The sequence below is a fragment of the Rhinolophus hipposideros genome (genome assembly GCF_964194185.1).
Source record: "Rhinolophus hipposideros genome assembly, chromosome: 23".
In the NCBI taxonomy this organism is placed as follows: domain Eukaryota; kingdom Metazoa; phylum Chordata; class Mammalia; order Chiroptera; family Rhinolophidae; genus Rhinolophus; species Rhinolophus hipposideros.
This window is the reverse complement of record NC_138069.1, coordinates 42,065,328-42,083,333: the sequence shown is the minus strand read 5'-3', so window position 1 is coordinate 42,083,333 and position 18,006 is coordinate 42,065,328. Positions and strand designations below refer to the sequence as shown.

The 18,006-nt window shown below is 43.4% G+C and overlaps 2 protein-coding genes across 5 annotated transcripts in view; one reads left to right on the top strand and one right to left on the bottom strand.

Annotated features, from left to right (window-relative positions):
• Positions 1-465: 465 nt before the first annotated feature.
• Positions 466-9,848, bottom strand: ZDHHC4 (zDHHC palmitoyltransferase 4). Of its 4 annotated transcripts, none has more exons than XM_081036113.1 (8): positions 9,736-9,837; positions 9,113-9,276; positions 8,383-8,506; positions 7,534-7,607; positions 6,875-7,053; positions 5,430-5,555; positions 3,899-4,143; positions 466-897 (listed from the first exon to the last, which is right to left on the bottom strand). In XM_081036113.1, the coding sequence occupies exons 2-8, from the start codon at positions 9,169-9,171 to the stop codon at positions 607-609; spliced, it is 1,098 nt and encodes a 365-aa protein (XP_080892239.1). In that variant the 5' UTR covers positions 9,172-9,276; positions 9,736-9,837; the 3' UTR covers positions 466-606. The 4 variants fall into 4 exon arrangements, with proteins under 4 accessions (XP_080892239.1, XP_080892241.1, XP_080892242.1 ...); XM_081036115.1 differs by having other exon boundaries at positions 9,087-9,276; positions 9,736-9,828; XM_081036116.1 differs by having other exon boundaries at positions 519-897; positions 9,087-9,276; positions 9,763-9,848.
• A 66-nt stretch (positions 9,849-9,914) lies between these two features.
• GRID2IP (Grid2 interacting protein) overlaps positions 9,915-18,006 on the top strand; it is a 60,445-nt gene continuing 52,353 nt past the window's right edge. The window contains exon 1 of the mRNA XM_081036024.1: positions 9,915-10,615. The gene's annotated coding sequence lies outside the window, so the exon portion shown is untranslated. The remainder of the gene's footprint in view (positions 10,616-18,006) is intronic.

Sequence of the window (18,006 nt, the reverse complement as noted above, 5' to 3'; positions counted from 1 at the left end):
CCTGCATTCATCGCTCTGTACTGAATTAACTGAGGGGTCAGTTTGGGATTTTAAAAACCAGGCAGAAAAGATTTGAATATGGCCACAAGAGGCCAGTGGAGGGCAGGCGTGAGGCCACAAGTACAGAAATGTGACTCTGGGTGAAGACGCTGGGTATAAAGAGAAAAAAAAAACACAAAACCAAAGCCTTTCCCTGGGAGACATGGGAAGGGCATCAAAGTGGCACAGCCAGGCACAACTCCAAGTCCCTTACCCCTCCTGCATATCAGGGGACAGAGCCATAAGGCCCATCCTGTCCAGAAGCCTAGAGGGTAGAGTGGGAGACCAAAGTCAACAGGAACCTCTGAGAAGCCATATCTGATGGTCTTGGCACCAGGACTTCAGAGAAGCTCCGTTCCAACAGTCTAAGTGAACAGATGATGACCCAGGGGGATTTCTGTTAGGCACTCAGTACACACTAGTTTTCCTTTCCTGAACCACTAAAAGCTGATTTATAAATACACAGCAGAAACCGGGGAAAAACCAAAAAGACGAATGCTTAGAAAATATCCATATGTATAAATAAACATATACTATATTTAAAAGGCAGTAACACTCTTCCCATTCTTATTTCTTCTTTCTCTCATAATGTGCAGCAGCAGGTAGAAAGATCTCTCTAAGGTTGCTCCAAAGCCCGTGGGAGTGAATGTTCCGGTAGACCTGAGGCTCTGCTGATGGGGGCCGGGCCACATGGAGGCAATGCTGGCACCAGGCCCGGTCACCTCTGTACCACTCGTTAGTGGTCTGGTTGGTGGCAGCCAGGTATAGAGCAAAGCACAGGTAGCCGCCCAGGAGGAAGCTCAGCACCAGGACAAAGCCCACCAGGAAGACAATCCTTGGGAAGGTCAGGAACAGGTACTGGGGGCAAAGAAGAAGCAGCACGTTAGGCGCTGGGCTATGACACAAGTAAGGGTCAGCACCCGCCAGCCCTGGTCTGGTCCACGAGACCATCAGAGCTGCCTCCCCAGCTCACCCCCTTCCGTGCACATCTGGCCCCCGAATACAAATCAAACCATACACAGCACTGACCCGGGAAGAAGTGCTACTGTGTACAAGAGTTTAATATGGAATAAATGAAGTGTGTACACTGAAGGAAAAGGGAAAGGATATTCGGGATGGTGCTATGGCAGTTAGCTATTTATAAAATGAACAAAGACACAAATGTAGATCTTAGTTCATGCATCAAAATGAAGTCAAGATAGAAAGAAGAGATCACTCTCGAAATGACTACAGGGGTACATGTACAGCCCCTCTTTCCAAAAGAAACAAGTTAAATGTCCATCCACGAGGAAGAGTAAACCTCTGGGAAAGTCATACTGTGGAAAAATAAAGAGCCGTTAAAATGGGGTAAATTTCTATGTACTAATTTGGAAAAGATGCTGGTAATATATTGTCCATTGAACAAGACAAGATGCACAACAGACCCTTTTTCTGTAAACACAAAACTGACCCTAGAAGGTGTGTGGGAATATGAACAAATATAGGTATACACATCAAAATACAAAAGTGGTTGCCTCTAGGGAGTGAAAGTGTTGGGAAGGGAGAAGAGGGGTATAAGTTTTCATTTCATTTTATTTTCAAGACGTTTTAAATTTTCTTCCCCTCCCCCCAGTTTTGAGATATAACTGACATATAACATTGTGAAAGTTGAAGGTGCACAACTAATGGAAAACATAACGATCGTATGTATGTATCGAAATGATTACCACAATAAGGTTAGTTAACATCCAGCACCTCACAGTTACAATTTTTCTTTTTTGCAGTGAGAACTTTTAAGAGCTAGTCTCTTAGCAACTTTCAAGTATACAAAACAGTGTTATCAACTATAGTCACCGTGCTCTACATAAGAATCCACAGGATTTATTCATCTGTCAACTGGAAGTTTGTACCTTTTGACCACCTTGACTTATTCCTCACCCATTTCCCCTTTTCGTTTTAAACTTCTGGACTGCTTTAATTATTGTAAGTTATTTTTTATAATATACAAAATAAAGAATTTTGAAAGAGTTCCAATATTTTTGAAATGGAAAAAAGCAAACAATTATCAAAACTCTTGATGGGGGATATGTTCTAACTCAAGTTACAAAGAAAACAGATCTGATGAGGAAGAATGTTTAAATTTTTTTATACAAAGAAAATACACAAATAGAAAACAAATACAAGAAGGAACTATTATTACATAAACACCTCAAATCAAAAGTTATTCTAATGTCAAACAGATAAACAATTACTAGGTTAGTGCAAAAGTAATTGCGGTTTAAAAGGTTAAAAAAAAAAAATGCAAAAACCGCAATTACTTTTGCACCAACCTAATAAAAGGACATCGTCTACAAAAGAAGGTACACAAATGACGGACAAACAAGTAATCAAAAGTAATGAAAGAAATGCAACTTTAAAAGGGCACACCATGTTTTCTCATCAAACTAGAGGTGTCTCCCACCACAGGCAGCATCAATGCTTCCTCCGATGCAGTAAAACGGTCACTTACGTGCTGCTTGAAGAACATGGTTTTAAAAAGCAATGTGACGATATACGTTAATGTCAAAAGACTTATAAGTGTTGATAATCTGACTCAGGATTCACATATTTTTCAATCTATCCTAAAGAAACTCCCAAATACAAAACCAAAACCATACACACAGATCACCCATGGCCAAGGGGGAAATGCATTTCGTCAATGGAGACAGATAGTGGCCACCACCTTAACCAATGAATCAACCCAGGCTTCACAGACCCTAGGTTCTGCCTGATGGGATGCATTAGGAAATATACATCTCTACCGAGGAAGCATTTTTGCCAAGAAAAATGAATCTAATCAAGGCTCTACAACTAACCTTCAGTTTTACATTAATATAGGGAAATAGAGAAATATTAGATGAGACAATTAGGAAACAGACAAATCCAGAACATGAGACATTCTAATAGGCAACTAGGCTACTAAATGTCCATTTCATAAAAAAAAAAGTGGGGCATTGTTTTAGACTAAAAAGACATATTCAAATGCATAATTATAAAGGACTCTGCTTCAAGGAGGTAAAAGAGCTAGGAGACTATAATAAAAAAGACAAGTAACAACAAGTGTTGGCAAGGATGTGGAGAAATTGGAACCCTCATACACTGCTGGTGGGAATGTAAAACGGTGCAGCTGCTTTGGAAAAGTCTGGCAGTTCCTCAAATGATTACAAATAGAGTTACCATATGACCCAGCAATTCCACTCCTATATACATACAACTCAAGATAAATAAAAACCTATGTCCACAGAAAAACCTGTATATAAATGCTCATGGCAGCATTATTCAAAAATAACCAAAAACTGCAATCATCCAAATGTCCATCAACTGACAACTGGAATAAAATGTGGTCCATCCAAACAATGGACTATTTTTCAGCCATAACAAGGAATGAAGTACTGGCTGAACCTTGAAAACATGATGCTCAGTGAAAGAGGCCAGATACAAAAGGCCACATACTGTATGATTCCAATTACATGAAATGCCCAGAAGAGGCAAATCCATAGAGACAGAAAGCAGAAGAGTGGTTCTCATAGTTGGGGGAGAAGGGAATGGGAATGACTGCTAATAGGTAAGGATTTCTTTTTGGGGTGATGAAATATTTTGAAATTAGTGGCAATGGTTCCATAACTCTGTGAATATACTAACGTCACTGAATTGTTACTTTAAAAGGGCGAATTTTATGGTATGTGAATTATTTATCAATTTTCAAAGATTATGTATCAATTTTTTAAAAAAAGGAATGGCTTCATGTTTTTACTGGACAAGCAAATGTCCTTTTCCCAAGTCTGAAACCTGAAGTTAGAAACATACAGCCCACAACATAATTACGTGAATAATTAATTACCTGAATAAGGAAGACGGTGTCAATAACTTGGAAGTGTCCAAGGTCATCCACGTAAGTCTCCAGGTACAAGTCTGACAACAGCACCAAACGAACCAGAAACACAATGCTCACAATGGCCATGGTAGCAGCTGACGCCGTCAATGTCAAGAGGTAGATGAGGAAGTACCTGGCATTCCAGGCCCCGATGCAGTTGTTCACCCAAACACAGTGATGATCAAAACGGTGCACACACCGGTTACACACACCTGCACAGAAACGGGGGAAGTCACCACCCTGGATTGGTCCTTGATGAGACACTGACACCATGCACACCTACTGACATTTTTACAAACTGACCACGGAAAGTATGAGCTGGGGAAATGGCAGCTGCTATCACCAAGACTTTATTTTTATTTTATTTTTATTTATTTATTTATTTTTTTGTTGAGAGCCCACTGGCCCATGTGGGAATCGAACCGGCAGCCTTCGGAGTTAGGAGCATGGAGCTCTAACCGCCTGAGCCACCGGGCCGGCCCCTATCACCAAGACTTTAGAACTGCAGTATCCAAACAGTAGCCACCAGCCTAGCCCCATGTAGATACTGAGCACCTGAAACGTGGCTACAAGAAAAACTGGAAAGAATACTTTGTTGATACCGATAAACTTACAGTTGTTTTTCAATTTGTGCAATGCTCCTTTTGAGGTCAATGTGAATAATACTGAGGTGACACAAGAGTTAGTGAATTTACTTAGACAAATAGTTTCAAAACTAAAGCTTTGGCTTTCAAGTCAAATCAACACTTCTGATAAAGATGAACCATTATGTCAATGTTGGTGTGGGTATTAAAGGAAAATGACTTTCTGCTTCTTCAGTGGCTGAAAAATGTTTAAGAATGTTTGGAATAGCTTGGGTATATGAATCTGCTCTTCCATCTGCAAATTTCATGATCAAGTATTTTCAAAGAAAATTCAGTGTCGAGATTGAGATGTGTTGTAAATGTAAAACACACATCAGATTTCAAAGACTTAGTATGAAAAAGAATATAAACTAACCCAGGAATGGTCTTCTAAAAATATCGATTACGTGTTAAAATAGTATTTTAGATATGTTAGGTTGAATAAAATATATGATTAAAATTAATTTCACCGATTTCTTCTTCCTTTTGTAATGTGGCTATGAGAAAATGTAAAATCATATATGTGGCCCACACCGTGTTTTTGTCGGACAGCACTAGAGTCCTGGCAACGCCCCAGAAGAACAGGTGCTGCCAGGAATGAAATCTGCAAGCACAACATCCTGCACAAACATCTCTTGAGCAGCACACCCTGCCACGTGGCAGAGGACAGGCAGCCCAGGACGGAGGGCTTCCCACTGTACAAGAGCCCAAGACCTCACCACCAGTGATCTGAAAGAAACCTCTCCAAGCAATGGCTGCCCCATATCTGGGGGTGAAATGGCCCTGCTTTCCGACTTATGCAATATTCTCTCACAGATGAAGGCCACATGTCTATTGTGAGAGAGTGGGACAGGGGCAGCTGGGGCCACACTTACCACAGTGCTTGGATCGCGCTGGTTTCCTTAAATCACAAGTGGGGCACCTCACGTTCTTTGGGAACATCACTTCATCAAATTCATAAACTTGAAGAAACAATAATTCATTGGCTTTTGTTATGGTGCCTGAAAAGAGTAAGAACACATGTCAGTTTTGGGCAATACAGTGGACTGGATATTCACAAAACCTGTCCTGACACAGCACAACTAAAACTGCTAGATTTAGTATTTTAAATAATTCATTTTAGAATTTTTAACAGCTTTATTAAATTTCAACGCATAAAAGCAATTTACCCATTGAAAATGTACAAGTCACTGGTTTTTAGTGTATTCACAGAGTTGTGCCACCTTCACTACAATCAATTTTAGAACATTTTCATCACCCTAAAAAGAAATCCCTTAGCAGTCACTCCCCATTTCTCTCTAATCCCCCAGGCCCTGGCAACCACTAATCAATATGTTCTGTCTCTATGGATTTGTCTTTTGTGGATACTTTTTATAAATATTAGTTTTTTTTGTATCTGGCTTCTTTCATTGAACACAATGTTTTCAAAGTTCTTCTATGTTGTAGTGTGTGTTGGTGTGTCAGTACTTCATTCCTTCTTGTTGCTGAATAATAGTCCATTAAATAGGTATACCACATTTTATTTATCTATTCATCAGTTGATGGACATTTAGTAGTGCTTCAAGGACAGGAAAGATTAAAAGTAAAAGAATGGCAGGAAAAAAACGAGCAAATATCAATCAAAAGCAAGTATAATAATACCAATATCAGACAAAAGAGACTTGAAACCGATGAGTATTACTAGTGACAGAGGCTCATTATATTTTGTAAAAAGACTCAAGGAAGAAATAATATAACTCTAAACCTGAATGTAACTAATAATTACATATAATATACATACTCAGACACATTAGTTTCAAAATGTGAAGCAAAAACTATTAAGGAGAAATCTTTCAAATCTACCATCACAATGAGGTAACACACCTCTTAGTAACTGACTGATCAAACAAACAAAAAAATTACTATCAATATAAAAGATTTGAACACTATTAACAAATTTGATCTAATGCACTTGTACGGTTCTCTGTACCCAAGAACACATTCTTTTCAACCATACATGCCCAGGCATAATGCGAATATCAATATAATTTCCAAAAGAAACAGTATCCTACACAACCATAAGCTCTATATGTAACACAATTAAGTGAAAGTATCATAAAATTAAACTAAAAAATTTGTATGGAAAAATTTAAACAGTTCTAAATAACTGATGGGTCAAAGAAAAAAATAAAATTAGAAAACACTCAAAATTGAAAGATCATGCACACACGATATATCAAATCTTTTGCAAAGTCCTTAGAGGGTCACTATTTATTTGTAGCACTAGCGGTAAGACTGACAGTTCAGTGGTCACCACTCTACACCAAGAGCCTCAACTTACCAGGATCAGTTACACAACTTAGGGTGAAAAAAAAAAGGTTTATAATCAGCAGCAGATAGGGCAGAAAAAGGTAATACGAGGAGAACTCCAGCTCTTGACAATAGCCAAATATTTCCCAGGTGTATTCAGTGTAAACCATCCCTTGCAAGATGAGGTGCAGGATAATGAAGGTGTGGTTTCTGAAAGGAAATAGTAACATGGCTTGTTCATCATGGGGATTTCTCCATGAAGAAATCATGCAATACTAAGGAAAGTTAGCCAAGGGCCAACTACTTCCTTTGGGCTTGAGATAATAGTAAGAATTACATGTGAAACATTTCACCTAGTGCCTCGCACATAGTAAGTACTCAATAAATGTTATCTGTTTTTGTCTCAATACCAGAGATGATAATTGAGATCTCAGTAGCAGAATATATTTCTTTTTACAGAAATGCATGCCAATATTTTCCTACTCTTTAAATACCTCTATTTAAAAGTAGACATGTCCAAACCCCAGAGAGAAAAGGCAGATTATCTATGAGTAGAGGTTCGAACCCAGGACTCTCGATCCTTTGCAGCATCCTTCCCTGTACCATGCTGAAAACCGCAAGGCGCTTCCTGAAGCTATAGGACAGCAACAATTAACAAGGAGATAATATTTAACTCTGAAATATAAATACCTTGTATGAAAGAGGTAATGAAGCAATCCTAGCACAGCTCTCTGAAAGCATTCTGGAATTATATAGGAAAATATCTGAAACAAAAAAAAAAAGGTTCAATTTCATTTCTCATTCCCCCCTCCCCCCAAGCAAATCAGAGGCTTCATGTTCAGTTGGCAATGCTGGTGATACTAAGTTGTGATTCTGCATATGGGCAGAGAAGAAATTTAAGACAGAACAGAGAGGAGGGCTTCCCTCAGTTGACTTTCCTTTGCTGCCAATTCCATTTCTACCCTGTTCCCAAAGAAGGAATCATGACAGGGATTTCAGGCAGAGAGGTGAGCAGAAGGGGTGGATTAAGTAATGCTACTGCAAACGATGCGCCTTTCCCTGCCTTGAGTTCCATCTTAACTTCTAAGGTCCACCTCCAAATCACTGGCCATTAGCCCAGGTCCCTCCCAAGTCAACTCCTTCCCAAGGGCTGCCCATCTCAATTTTGCTCACTTTGATCCCTGATGGAGGGTTGGCAGCCCAATGCTTAGCTTTCTGCTCATCTATCCCCCAGTTCACCCATCAGGCCCCGCCAGACAGGCACTGCTCATATCCATGCCCAATTATACGCATCAAATCCAGAGAAAAATAGCTAACCTTGAGAATGCTATCTTCTCTCAAAGCATTATCAGAAGATTAGCTTCAACAACAACAACAAAACCCCAGGGAGAGAGAGACAGACTTTGAAATATACCCCAACTGCCATAAATGAAACAAGTGAACAAATAAATAAAAATGGCATCTCTTTTTCATTCTGTCAGGAAACTGCTGAGCCTTTTTAGACAGGTGGTATTCAAAATCCAGTGGTCTCATTGTTACCTGTGCACCTCCGCTGACCAGGCCTTTCAGGTAATGGGTTTTGGAGCAGATGCAGATCATAACACTACCAATCAGCACCAAAGCCAGGTAGAACAAGAAGAGAACTAGGAAGTCCATCCTGGGGCTACAAAGGAACAGAAAGCGTGTGACTATGCTGTTCACACAGTACATCATCAATACAGGACACAGTCTCAGACATCAGCTCCTTAAATGGCTTCCAAAACAGAATTCATCAGCCCTTAAGCACACAGTGCCTCGTCAGTGGATCTCCCAGAAGGTCCTGAGCTCTCTCTCCTTCAAAAGCTCCCTAATCAAACCACCGTGGTCTGCTCTGGGGCATTTCCTATTTGTTAAGTTCAAAATAAAGTGGGGGGGAAATATGCAAAATGCGTCCATCTTGCGTCCCCCAGGCAACAAATTGTTTTGGGTTTTTTTCACTTCCTTAAATATAAATAATCACAGACATTGATACAGAAATGTGGCCAAAAATAACTGTTGACAAGCATCCCCTAGAGGCAACCAAGGGCCCAGGATCAAGCATTCCGTCCTATGAAGTGATGTATTAATACAGGCCTGTATTAAGAAATTGGTGATGGTTACTTATGGCCTTAGCAAGTGATTCTGGCCAGGCTTACTGTTGAGTTAACCAAACTAGAAACTATTCAGGAGATAAAATAGAGGAAACAAAGAGCAGCAATTCTCACGAGGTGATTCAGGTTCCCCAGCCTACATATTTCGCATGCTTGGATAATTTTCGGCCCGGAGTTCTGGCATTCCTCCTCCCAACATTCACGAGAATTCAAACTTCATCTCTGGCGCAGTGGCACGCGCCTCGCACAACAGGTGACACCCAAAGTTGCAGGAGACATGGTTCCTCCAGGAGGCTGAATCTGGCTGCAAAGACAGATCAACTCAACACTCACATAGGAGCACTCACATAATAGGAATCAGGAGCGGAAAACATAGTGGAACAGAATTTGGAAGTCGGGGGATGATGAGACCCCGCAGAGTGAAAGGAGTTATAAGATATAGGCAGAAAAAGCTAATTAGAAAAAAATAAGCTGGGAGCCTCGGTCACTGGTGTCTGTACCAATCCCGGAGGTGACCACGCTGGGGACTCGACAGAAAGAAGGGCCTCGCGGAAGCTACACTCAATCCTAGGGTCTCGGTGGGTGGGCCTGGCCGGAGCTTTCCGCGGGAGCCGGAACCCAGGGTGAGGGGCGGAGTGCAGAAGGCTCCGGGAACACTGGGGATGCCCGGACCCTGGGCGGGTGGAGGTGGGCTGCGGCCCACACACGAGTGGGAAGGGCCGGATAGACAGGGGGCCGGACACTCCTGGGCCAGCGGGAATACCTGAAAGCCCAGCGGAGGCCGCCTTACCGCCAGGAGCGACCAACCGCCAGCAGCGCGGAGCCACCGCCTTCAAGGGCGCGCCCCCAGACTTCCGGCGGACCCGTGACGTCAGCACGCGACGCTGGCAGCTAGGCCGACTTCCGGCGGAAGTTCAGGTGGCCTTGGGGTGTGAGGCCTATAGTTCCTGTTCTGGCCCCTCAGGGGGGTTGTTCGTTTTGTGTCTGGGCCCCTCAGGACTGGGGTAGAACCTGACTGCTGGAAGGTCGAACTTTAGAGAGAACTCGAACAGAAAAGACCGTCCTGGGCCTGGTGCGGCGAGGACGCCTGTGTTGTGAAGCGCACCGAACCTCCCAGCTGCCTTGTAGAACCCCGTGAGGGCCCGGCTCCCAGCCAAGCAGGGGCCGCAGGCGGCCCAGGGCAGGCACACTTAGAGCTTCATACACTGTCTTTGTGGTGGACCGTTTGCTTTGCTTTCTGCCAACCACACCGTTGGGATACGTATGTCCGAACCGTTCCATGATCTTTGCTCCTGCTGTTTCGGAACTGCTCTGAACATCCTGCCCCTTGGGACCCTCAGTCATCCTAACACGGCCTTGATCCTTGGCTGTCGAGTGCAGGAGCGGAGGCGGGGAGGTGCAGGAGACACCAGAAACCAAGTTGGGCACCTCTAACAGCCAAGCACGGGGAAGTAGGAAGTAGGTACCGAGGAGAAGACCCCCGGGACTGAGTCGGTCGAGGAAACCTGGGTCATGCTCAGGGACGCCTGGCATGAGGTCACTGGTTCCATCCGGAGTAAGGAGCTCACGTCAGGCGGGACTCCGGAAATGGTGAGAGAGGAACCACGATACCCAGGGTCACAGGATTTTCAGGCAGCTCCCAGGTAAGATACCAAATCCAAGGGATATCTTGTTTCTGTTGTAAATGTCTGTTTTCTTACTGTTCTTCATTCCCTTCCGCTTCTCTTTGTCCCATCCTCTTGGAATCCATCCTGGCCTCCACCAGTTCTGGTTGATCATCAAGTAACTTGCTTCTCTCATTCCTCTTCCCCGGCTTGCACCGACCGGATCTCACAAGTCTCCTCCTCGACTGGGACGTTGTAGCCTTCCCTTACCCTGGAAGATGTTTCTTGTTTTGGTCCACTTCAGTTTATGATCTGGGAAACCCTGGGCCTTCTTTCTACTGTAAAGAAATGTCTTAGCCAACTGTGCTCAGAGTTTGCTCTCTTATTCCGTTCAGACACCCTCTCAAGTTGAGGCTACTCTGGCTAGACTCCCACCGCCACTTTTCCCACAAAGCCAAGCAGTTAGACCAGAACGGCCAAGGTTCCACCAGAACGGCCGGGTCAGGCCCGTATCCGATCTGCCAGTGTCCCTGTCAGGTCTGTGCCTTGTATCACAGAGGCCAACCGTACCACCAGCTTGCCAGGATGTAGCTGAAAAATTGTCTAACTTGGGCAAAAAGTTGTGGGGTCTGTGTTCCTCTTAACTATTGTTTCAACCCCTTACGGAACTGAAAACTGATCTGCAATCACAGATCTACGGTATGGGCAACCAGACCTCGATCCTGGAGGGCTCCCCGTTGGGGGTATATTCTATGGAATAGAAAATCATTTGGGTACCATCCGTTAACAAAAAAAAAACAACAACTAATCTTTTTCTGTAATACAGTCTAGCCCCAATATAAATTGGAGGACAAGGAAAAGTTGGCCAGTTAATGGCTCCCACAATTACAGTACTATACTCCAATTAGATTTATTTTGACAAAAACTAAAAAACAAAATAGGGAAAAATTCCCTGTGTCCAGTTTTCAATGGCCCTCTATCAGAACAAGGGCCCACAGAAAAAATGGAGTCTAGAGTCCAAAGGGCCTACTTTAACAGAGCCGAAGGCATTGTTTCCAGTTCTAGAATCTACTGAGAACCCCCTAAACTTGCTCCCTCCTCCAAAGGCAACAGCCCCGCCACCCAAATTGCCAGTGTCCAACCCTGACCCGTCCCAGTCCCACCCACTCCCCTGGCTCTTTCCCCTGCCCCTTGTCCCAATGCCTCCGTAGTTCCCCCTCCTCAGCGTTGACCGTACCAGATTTGAGCATGCCCTCGTACTTCTATGCACATGAGAGGAAGGGAATAGCCCTAGGAGTCCTAAGCCTAATGCTTGGTCCCCTCACTAGGGTAATAACATAGTTCTCTAAATAACTAGACTCAGTCACAAAGGGGTGGCCTCCTTGCCTTAGGTCAGTAGCCGCTATTGCTCTCCTCCTTAAAGAGACAGAAATATTAACTTTCTGACAACCCCTAACTATCTGGATCACCCCCCATCACACTCAGTCTCTCATAAAAGAAACGGAGGTGGAATGGCTGTCTTCAGGAAGAACCCTTCAGTTACAAGTTATGCTTTTTGAAAATGTAAATGTGACCCGTAAGGTCTGCAGTACTCTGAACGCTGCCACCCTCCTTCCCATAGAACAAGGCAGCATAACCCATAACTGCCTAGAGGTACTAGAGGAAATATACTCCAGTAGGCCAGAGCTCCAAAGCAAGCCTTTTGATAATGTAGAATTTACCTGCTTTACACATGGGAACAGCTTCATACAGGAGGGAGAAAGAAAGGCAGGATATGCTGTCATCTCTGTGAGACCATAGGGTCTACCAGCAGGAAGTTCCGCCCAAAGAGCTGAACTAACTGCTTTAGCCAGAGCCCTAGAACTGGGAAAAGATAAAATCCTCAATATATATATACTGATTCTAAATGTGTTTATTCCATTGTACATGCGGCTATATGGAAAGAAAGAGGTATATTAATCTGTGGAAATAAACAGATTAAAAAACCACCAAAATCCTACGCCTGTTAGAAGCTGTCAGAATGCCTAGACAGGCAGCTGTGATGCACTGCCGAGGGCAGATGCTGAGAATGTACGAGGGCAGGTTTAGTAGCCTGGCAGCAGCCACCAAGGGAACTCCTCTCCAGTTATCATTATTGCCATCACCTCTGGATCCCAGCTCATATACTCCCATCTACTCCCCAAGAAAACAAGAAAAGACTCTTAAATGGGGCTTAACTAGGAGCTTTGATCACCCAGGATGGCTAGTAAGTCCCCATAGGCAGTTTCTTTTCCCCAGAGCCGTAGCTCTACAGGCTATTAGGGAAGCACACTGGTTTTGGCCAGGAAGCACTCAACAACTGCATATGCAAAACGATGGTAACTCATAATTTCTGAGACCTACATAGTTTGGGAAATGGTTGAAACCTGACCTACCTGCTATTTGAACAACCCTAATACCCATCTCACTGGGGCCCCTGGAAAACACATCCACCCAACCCAATATCGGGGCATGCAACCTGGAGAAGATTGGCTGATTGATTTTACTGTAATGCCAAAGGCTGGAGGAAATTTTAGATACGTACTAGTACTTACTGACACATTTTCAGGATAGGTAAAGGCATTTGCCACCTGAACCAAAACTACCCTAGAGATTTCAAAGACTCTCTAAAAGAAATCATCTCAAGATTTGGGTCACCGTGATCAATCCAAAGCGATAATCGGCCAGCCTTTATATCAGCCATTACTAAGAACACCTCGGAAGTCTTAGGCATCAAACGGCACCTCCACACCTCTTGGAGACCCCAGTCCTCAGAAAAAGTAGAACGGACCAATCAGACACTCAAGAAAGCCTTAGCTATGCTACGCCGGGAAACCTATCTCCCCTGGATCTCCCTCCTCTCCATAGCCCTGTTAAGACTACAGGTAGGAGTGGCCTGTTAGCTCAGATGGTTACCGCATGGCGCTGATAACACCAAGGTTGTCAGTTCAATCCCTGCATGGGCCACTATGAGCTGCGCCCTCCTTAAAAAAACAAAACAAAACAAAACAAAACAAAAACTACAGGTAGCCCCGAAAGGGAAACTTGAAGTCCATGTGAATTAATGTATGGCCGACCTATCCCATCTAGGCCTACTTTTCAAGAAGACCTCCACGACCTAGACAAACTAAAATTTGCCACCCACATCAGAGAAGTAGCCAAAGCCCTCAAGACCTTTGGAGAGCAACAACTATCTTCACCCTCCGGTCTAACCTTTCATCTCTTTCAATCTGGAGATTGGATTTATCTGAAAACCTGGAGGGGAAACAGGCCCCCAAACCAGCGAAAGCCCTAATGGAAAGGGCCTTAATTAGTAATTCTAAGTACGAAGTCTGCCTTTAAGTTATAGGGAATAACGTCTTGGAGCCATCATACCAGGGTAAGACAGGCGACTGGCCTAGAACCAGCCTGTGAGCTATGTCATACCTCAAGGTACTGTCCCGTAGAAACACCAACCAAGATGAGAAACACCCTCATGTCTCACTAGTGGGCTCCCATCCTTAGACGTTAATTCTTTCTTGTGCTGTACCTGAAAGGGAGAATCACATAGGTTGCTATCATACAGTGACCCGCCGAGACCCACATGGAGATCATAGGGCTCCTCCTCCTTTCTTCTCTCCCGTCACCCAGTCTCAGTTTTGCTCTCCTCTTTTGGGAGTGTAACAGTCTGGTTAACATCTCCAAACAGTAGGCACAGAGACAAACCTGACATATTGTTAGGTATGTCATCAACATTCCCAAACAGCCCCTTCTCAACTAGTAGCTAGACTGGTGCATCCAACTCACCTTGTTCTCAATCTGACTTCTGTGCCATGGGCTTCCTCTCACCTGTCCACAACTGTCCATTTGGACCAAGACCTTTCCCTGATGTGGATGTGTGTAAACCTTACCGGCCAGGGATCTGCGCTAGGCTTTCCCTAGACTGCCCAAAGAACGGCCGCCTGTGTACCCCTTGCACAGTATCCACAAGCAGTGGACCTCAGCCATCACCAAACTGGGTACGCCCATGTGTGGAACAATCTCCTGTATACCCCAAACGATTTTCCACTCCGTGTTCTTTTAATGACACTCATTGGTGTCTGCAGGGGTCAAGGAATGGAAGCTCCCTATGTGCTGGTCAGGCGCTACCCGTTTGACGCCTACCAGGCAGTGGAAACAGACATCCCTTTCCAACCACAAAAACAATGTTCTTTAGACAAGATTGGCTAATTTTTCTCAATGGCAGGTTGGGGGTTTGTCTGCTGAAACCAGACAAACTCGCCTCTCTGGGCCAAGCAGATCCTAGACCTGAACAAGTGGGGAAAGCCACCCAGAAGCATATGTGCCACACCTGGGTATGTTTTCTTATGTGGTCACCCCCCATGACACTGAAAAAAGGCTAGCCCGAGCCTGCCCCTGCCTGGAAAATACCTGACACCAGGGAGAATGCACCCTCCGTCACTTAATCCCCAATAAGTCACAATCTATAATCAATCCGTAACCAATCCAAGACAAAAAAGAGCGATTGGACTTACTTTGGCAGGAGTAAGAGCAACCATAGGGTGCCTGGCCCCACGGGGAGGGCTCACGTATCATGAGGTCTCACCAACTTTATAGAAGCCATAGCTTGGAAGACCACAGACACACTAAGTGGCCTGCTGGTATTATATTAATTTTTGCTCCAAAAGACGCATTAGGGCTTATGTTCAGGGGATGTCATCCCGAAAAATCATGCTAGGGCTTATTTTCTCATTAGGTCTTAATTTTGGGTAAACACAGTAGATTCACTGGTTAACGTAGCGCTTGATAACAGGTGAGCCCTAGGATATATTTTGTCTGAACAAGGAGGAGTATGCATGGTTATCAATTCCTCCTGCTGTACGTGGGTAAGCACTATTGGCCAAGAAGAAATTGGTATCTGTGAAATATCTAACCAAGCCAAATGGGAAAACCCGTAACAACTACAAACATATCTGGGATGCTGCCAAAAATCTTTCTCCTAACCTCACTTGATTCTTTCCTCTCTTAGGGCCTCTTGCCACTGTCCTTCTACTACTCATCCTTGGGCCCTGCCTCCTAAATTGTCTACTGTCTTTTGTCTCTAAAAAACTTGAATCAATCAAGCTCCGAATGGTGGTCAAACAAGGATATGAATAGCTGGGAGTAAAGCCAGGGGACAATCAAACCTAGTTAGGGTTAGCAGGGGAAACATTTCACTTTTATAATGGGATCGCTAACGGGTGCCCAAATGCAACTGAAAGAAGTTGCAGAAGATGGACCTTCGTCCTCAGCACCCTCAGCAATGAGGAGTGAAAATAGAAAAGGGAGAATTTGTTATCCCACAAGTGGGCCTGTGTCACGTAGCTAAGCTCCTGTCCGTGGGTAAGTTCCTACCCTACCCTAACTATACATATCTTTGAGAACAGGAAGCCTACAGTTAATAGTTCCTTCTCAAGAAAGGACCAGTTAAAACCAGCTACAACTAAGACGACTCCTGAGGTGACCTCCAGAAGACCTCAAGCTTCATTATGATCTAATCTCCATACTAAATGACACACCTGCCAGTGCCATAACAGTTGCCAATCACCGTGACAATTACTGGAAGAAACCATAAAAGGACAGAATAAAAGATGGAACTCTAATTCCAAGAAGGTGGCGCCTCCTTCCCGGAAAAACCACGAAGGTTTCTCCCCCTCATCTGCCTAGACCCAGCTCCACCCAATATGGGCAGCTTCTTGATCCAGAGCCACAAGAAGCAGATTTGAGAGCTAGGCTCCCGCTTCTCCATTCTCTGGCCATGGAATAAAGCTTATACTGTCAATGCTTACTTTTGGTTTCATAATTGCCTTCATAACACCCATTGGGAAAAGAATCCTGCTTGGGGTCCTCGAAAAGGGGACTTTTGCCCCGTAGGTAACAGGAGCAGTGACAATTGCTTGATGATAAGCCTAGAGGATAAGAAGGAAAGCTGTTTAATGATAGTTGAACCTGGCGTGAAAAGAGCTGCTTCCAAACATAGCACTGAGAAGTCAGTCCCCTGTGGGGTGTTCCTCTGCTCTGAATGCCCCTGCATCCACTGAGACCAGTCTATTCTTGGTACCTCTGCAAACCTGTCTAACTGAGCCAGGCTGGTCCTCTCTTTGAGGGGAAATGTCTGATCTTCAAACACTGGCCTTAAGTCTCTCTTCCTGTCTGTCTGTGCTGCCTACCCCAAAAGGAAAAGCTTTTTCCTTTTTACAAAACTTAACCAAGCTGGGCACCTTCTGTTATGTTGGATGCAAGGCCTTTATGAACCTGACACAGAACTGAAAAAAAATAAAATCAAGATGTGACGTCACTAGGGAAGACTGGTTACAGGTGGAGCCTCCACACATCCAGAGCGGGTTGGAGTCAGTGTCTCGAGCCGACTCATCACCCTACTGCTTAATTCTGAGCTGCTGGTGGTTTTGAATTCGTTCATAAATGCAGAACTTTATTTTTATCTCCATTCATTTTTTTCTGGATGGTTTCAGTGGAAACTAAATGAATCTTGGTTTGATCACCTATTTTATATTGTGAGTTGCCTTTTTAAAATTTGTGAAAGTAATACAATATTATGTTCTCCTTGTGAGAGTTAAACTATACAGAACAAAAATCTCCATTGATCACCACCTCTCCCAAATCTCAGTATCTTAACAGCATTAATCACTTATTTAGTGTGTATCTTCTAAAACTTACGTAATTATATATATGTATTTATTTAACAAACATGTATTTAGTACCCAATATATGTCAGGTACTATTCTAGACACTAGGAGCATAGCAATAAAACAGAAAAATCCCTGAACTTTATAGTTTACATTCTAGTGTATATATACAAATATGTATTATAACTTGTTCACAGAAATGGCATTTTATACATAAGAGTTCTCCATCTTGCTTTTTTTTCTCACTCAACAATATGTGTTGGTGGTCTTTCCATATGACTACATATATAGTTACTACATTGTATTTACCTCATTGCATGCATTTCATTACTTAGCTGAGCCATAACTCATCTGCCAGGGTCCCACGCTTTAGTGGCTACAGGGGCTATGCAGGTAACATCCGTAAAGTGACAAAGAGAAGCTGTGTTTTGTTCTAAGCAGAAGTAGCTGTCTACATTGACCAAGGGATTGTTAACTTGAATTCCAGTGTTTTAAGAGTATCTGAAAATGTGGGGTTTTTTAATTTAAAAAAATCCTAATTTTTTGATGTTGACAACTAATTCAAAACTTTAAAACATTGTTCAGACTAAGCCCAGCACACTGACAGGACAAATTTAGCTCAAGGGCCACCAGTTTACAACCTCTAATGTAACTGTTCTATTACTAGACATTTAGGTTAGTTCCAGTTTTTGTTATTACAGAAAATGCTGCAGTGGAAATACCTGCATGAGTTTCATTACACACAAG

Excerpts from the sequence above, each read along its gene's own strand:
- ZDHHC4 (XM_081036113.1), bottom strand. The coding sequence starts at position 9,171 with ATGTTGGGAGGAGGAATGCCAGAACTCCGGGCCGAAAATTATCCAAGC. Across the intron at positions 7,054-7,533 it reads CATTACCTCTTTCATACAAG|AAACCACACCTTCATTATCC; the intron begins GTATTTATATTT and ends ATTTCCTTTCAG. Across the intron at positions 5,556-6,874 it reads AAGTTGTGTAACTGATCCTG|GCACCATAACAAAAGCCAAT; the intron begins GTAAGTTGAGGC and ends TACTCTTTTCAG.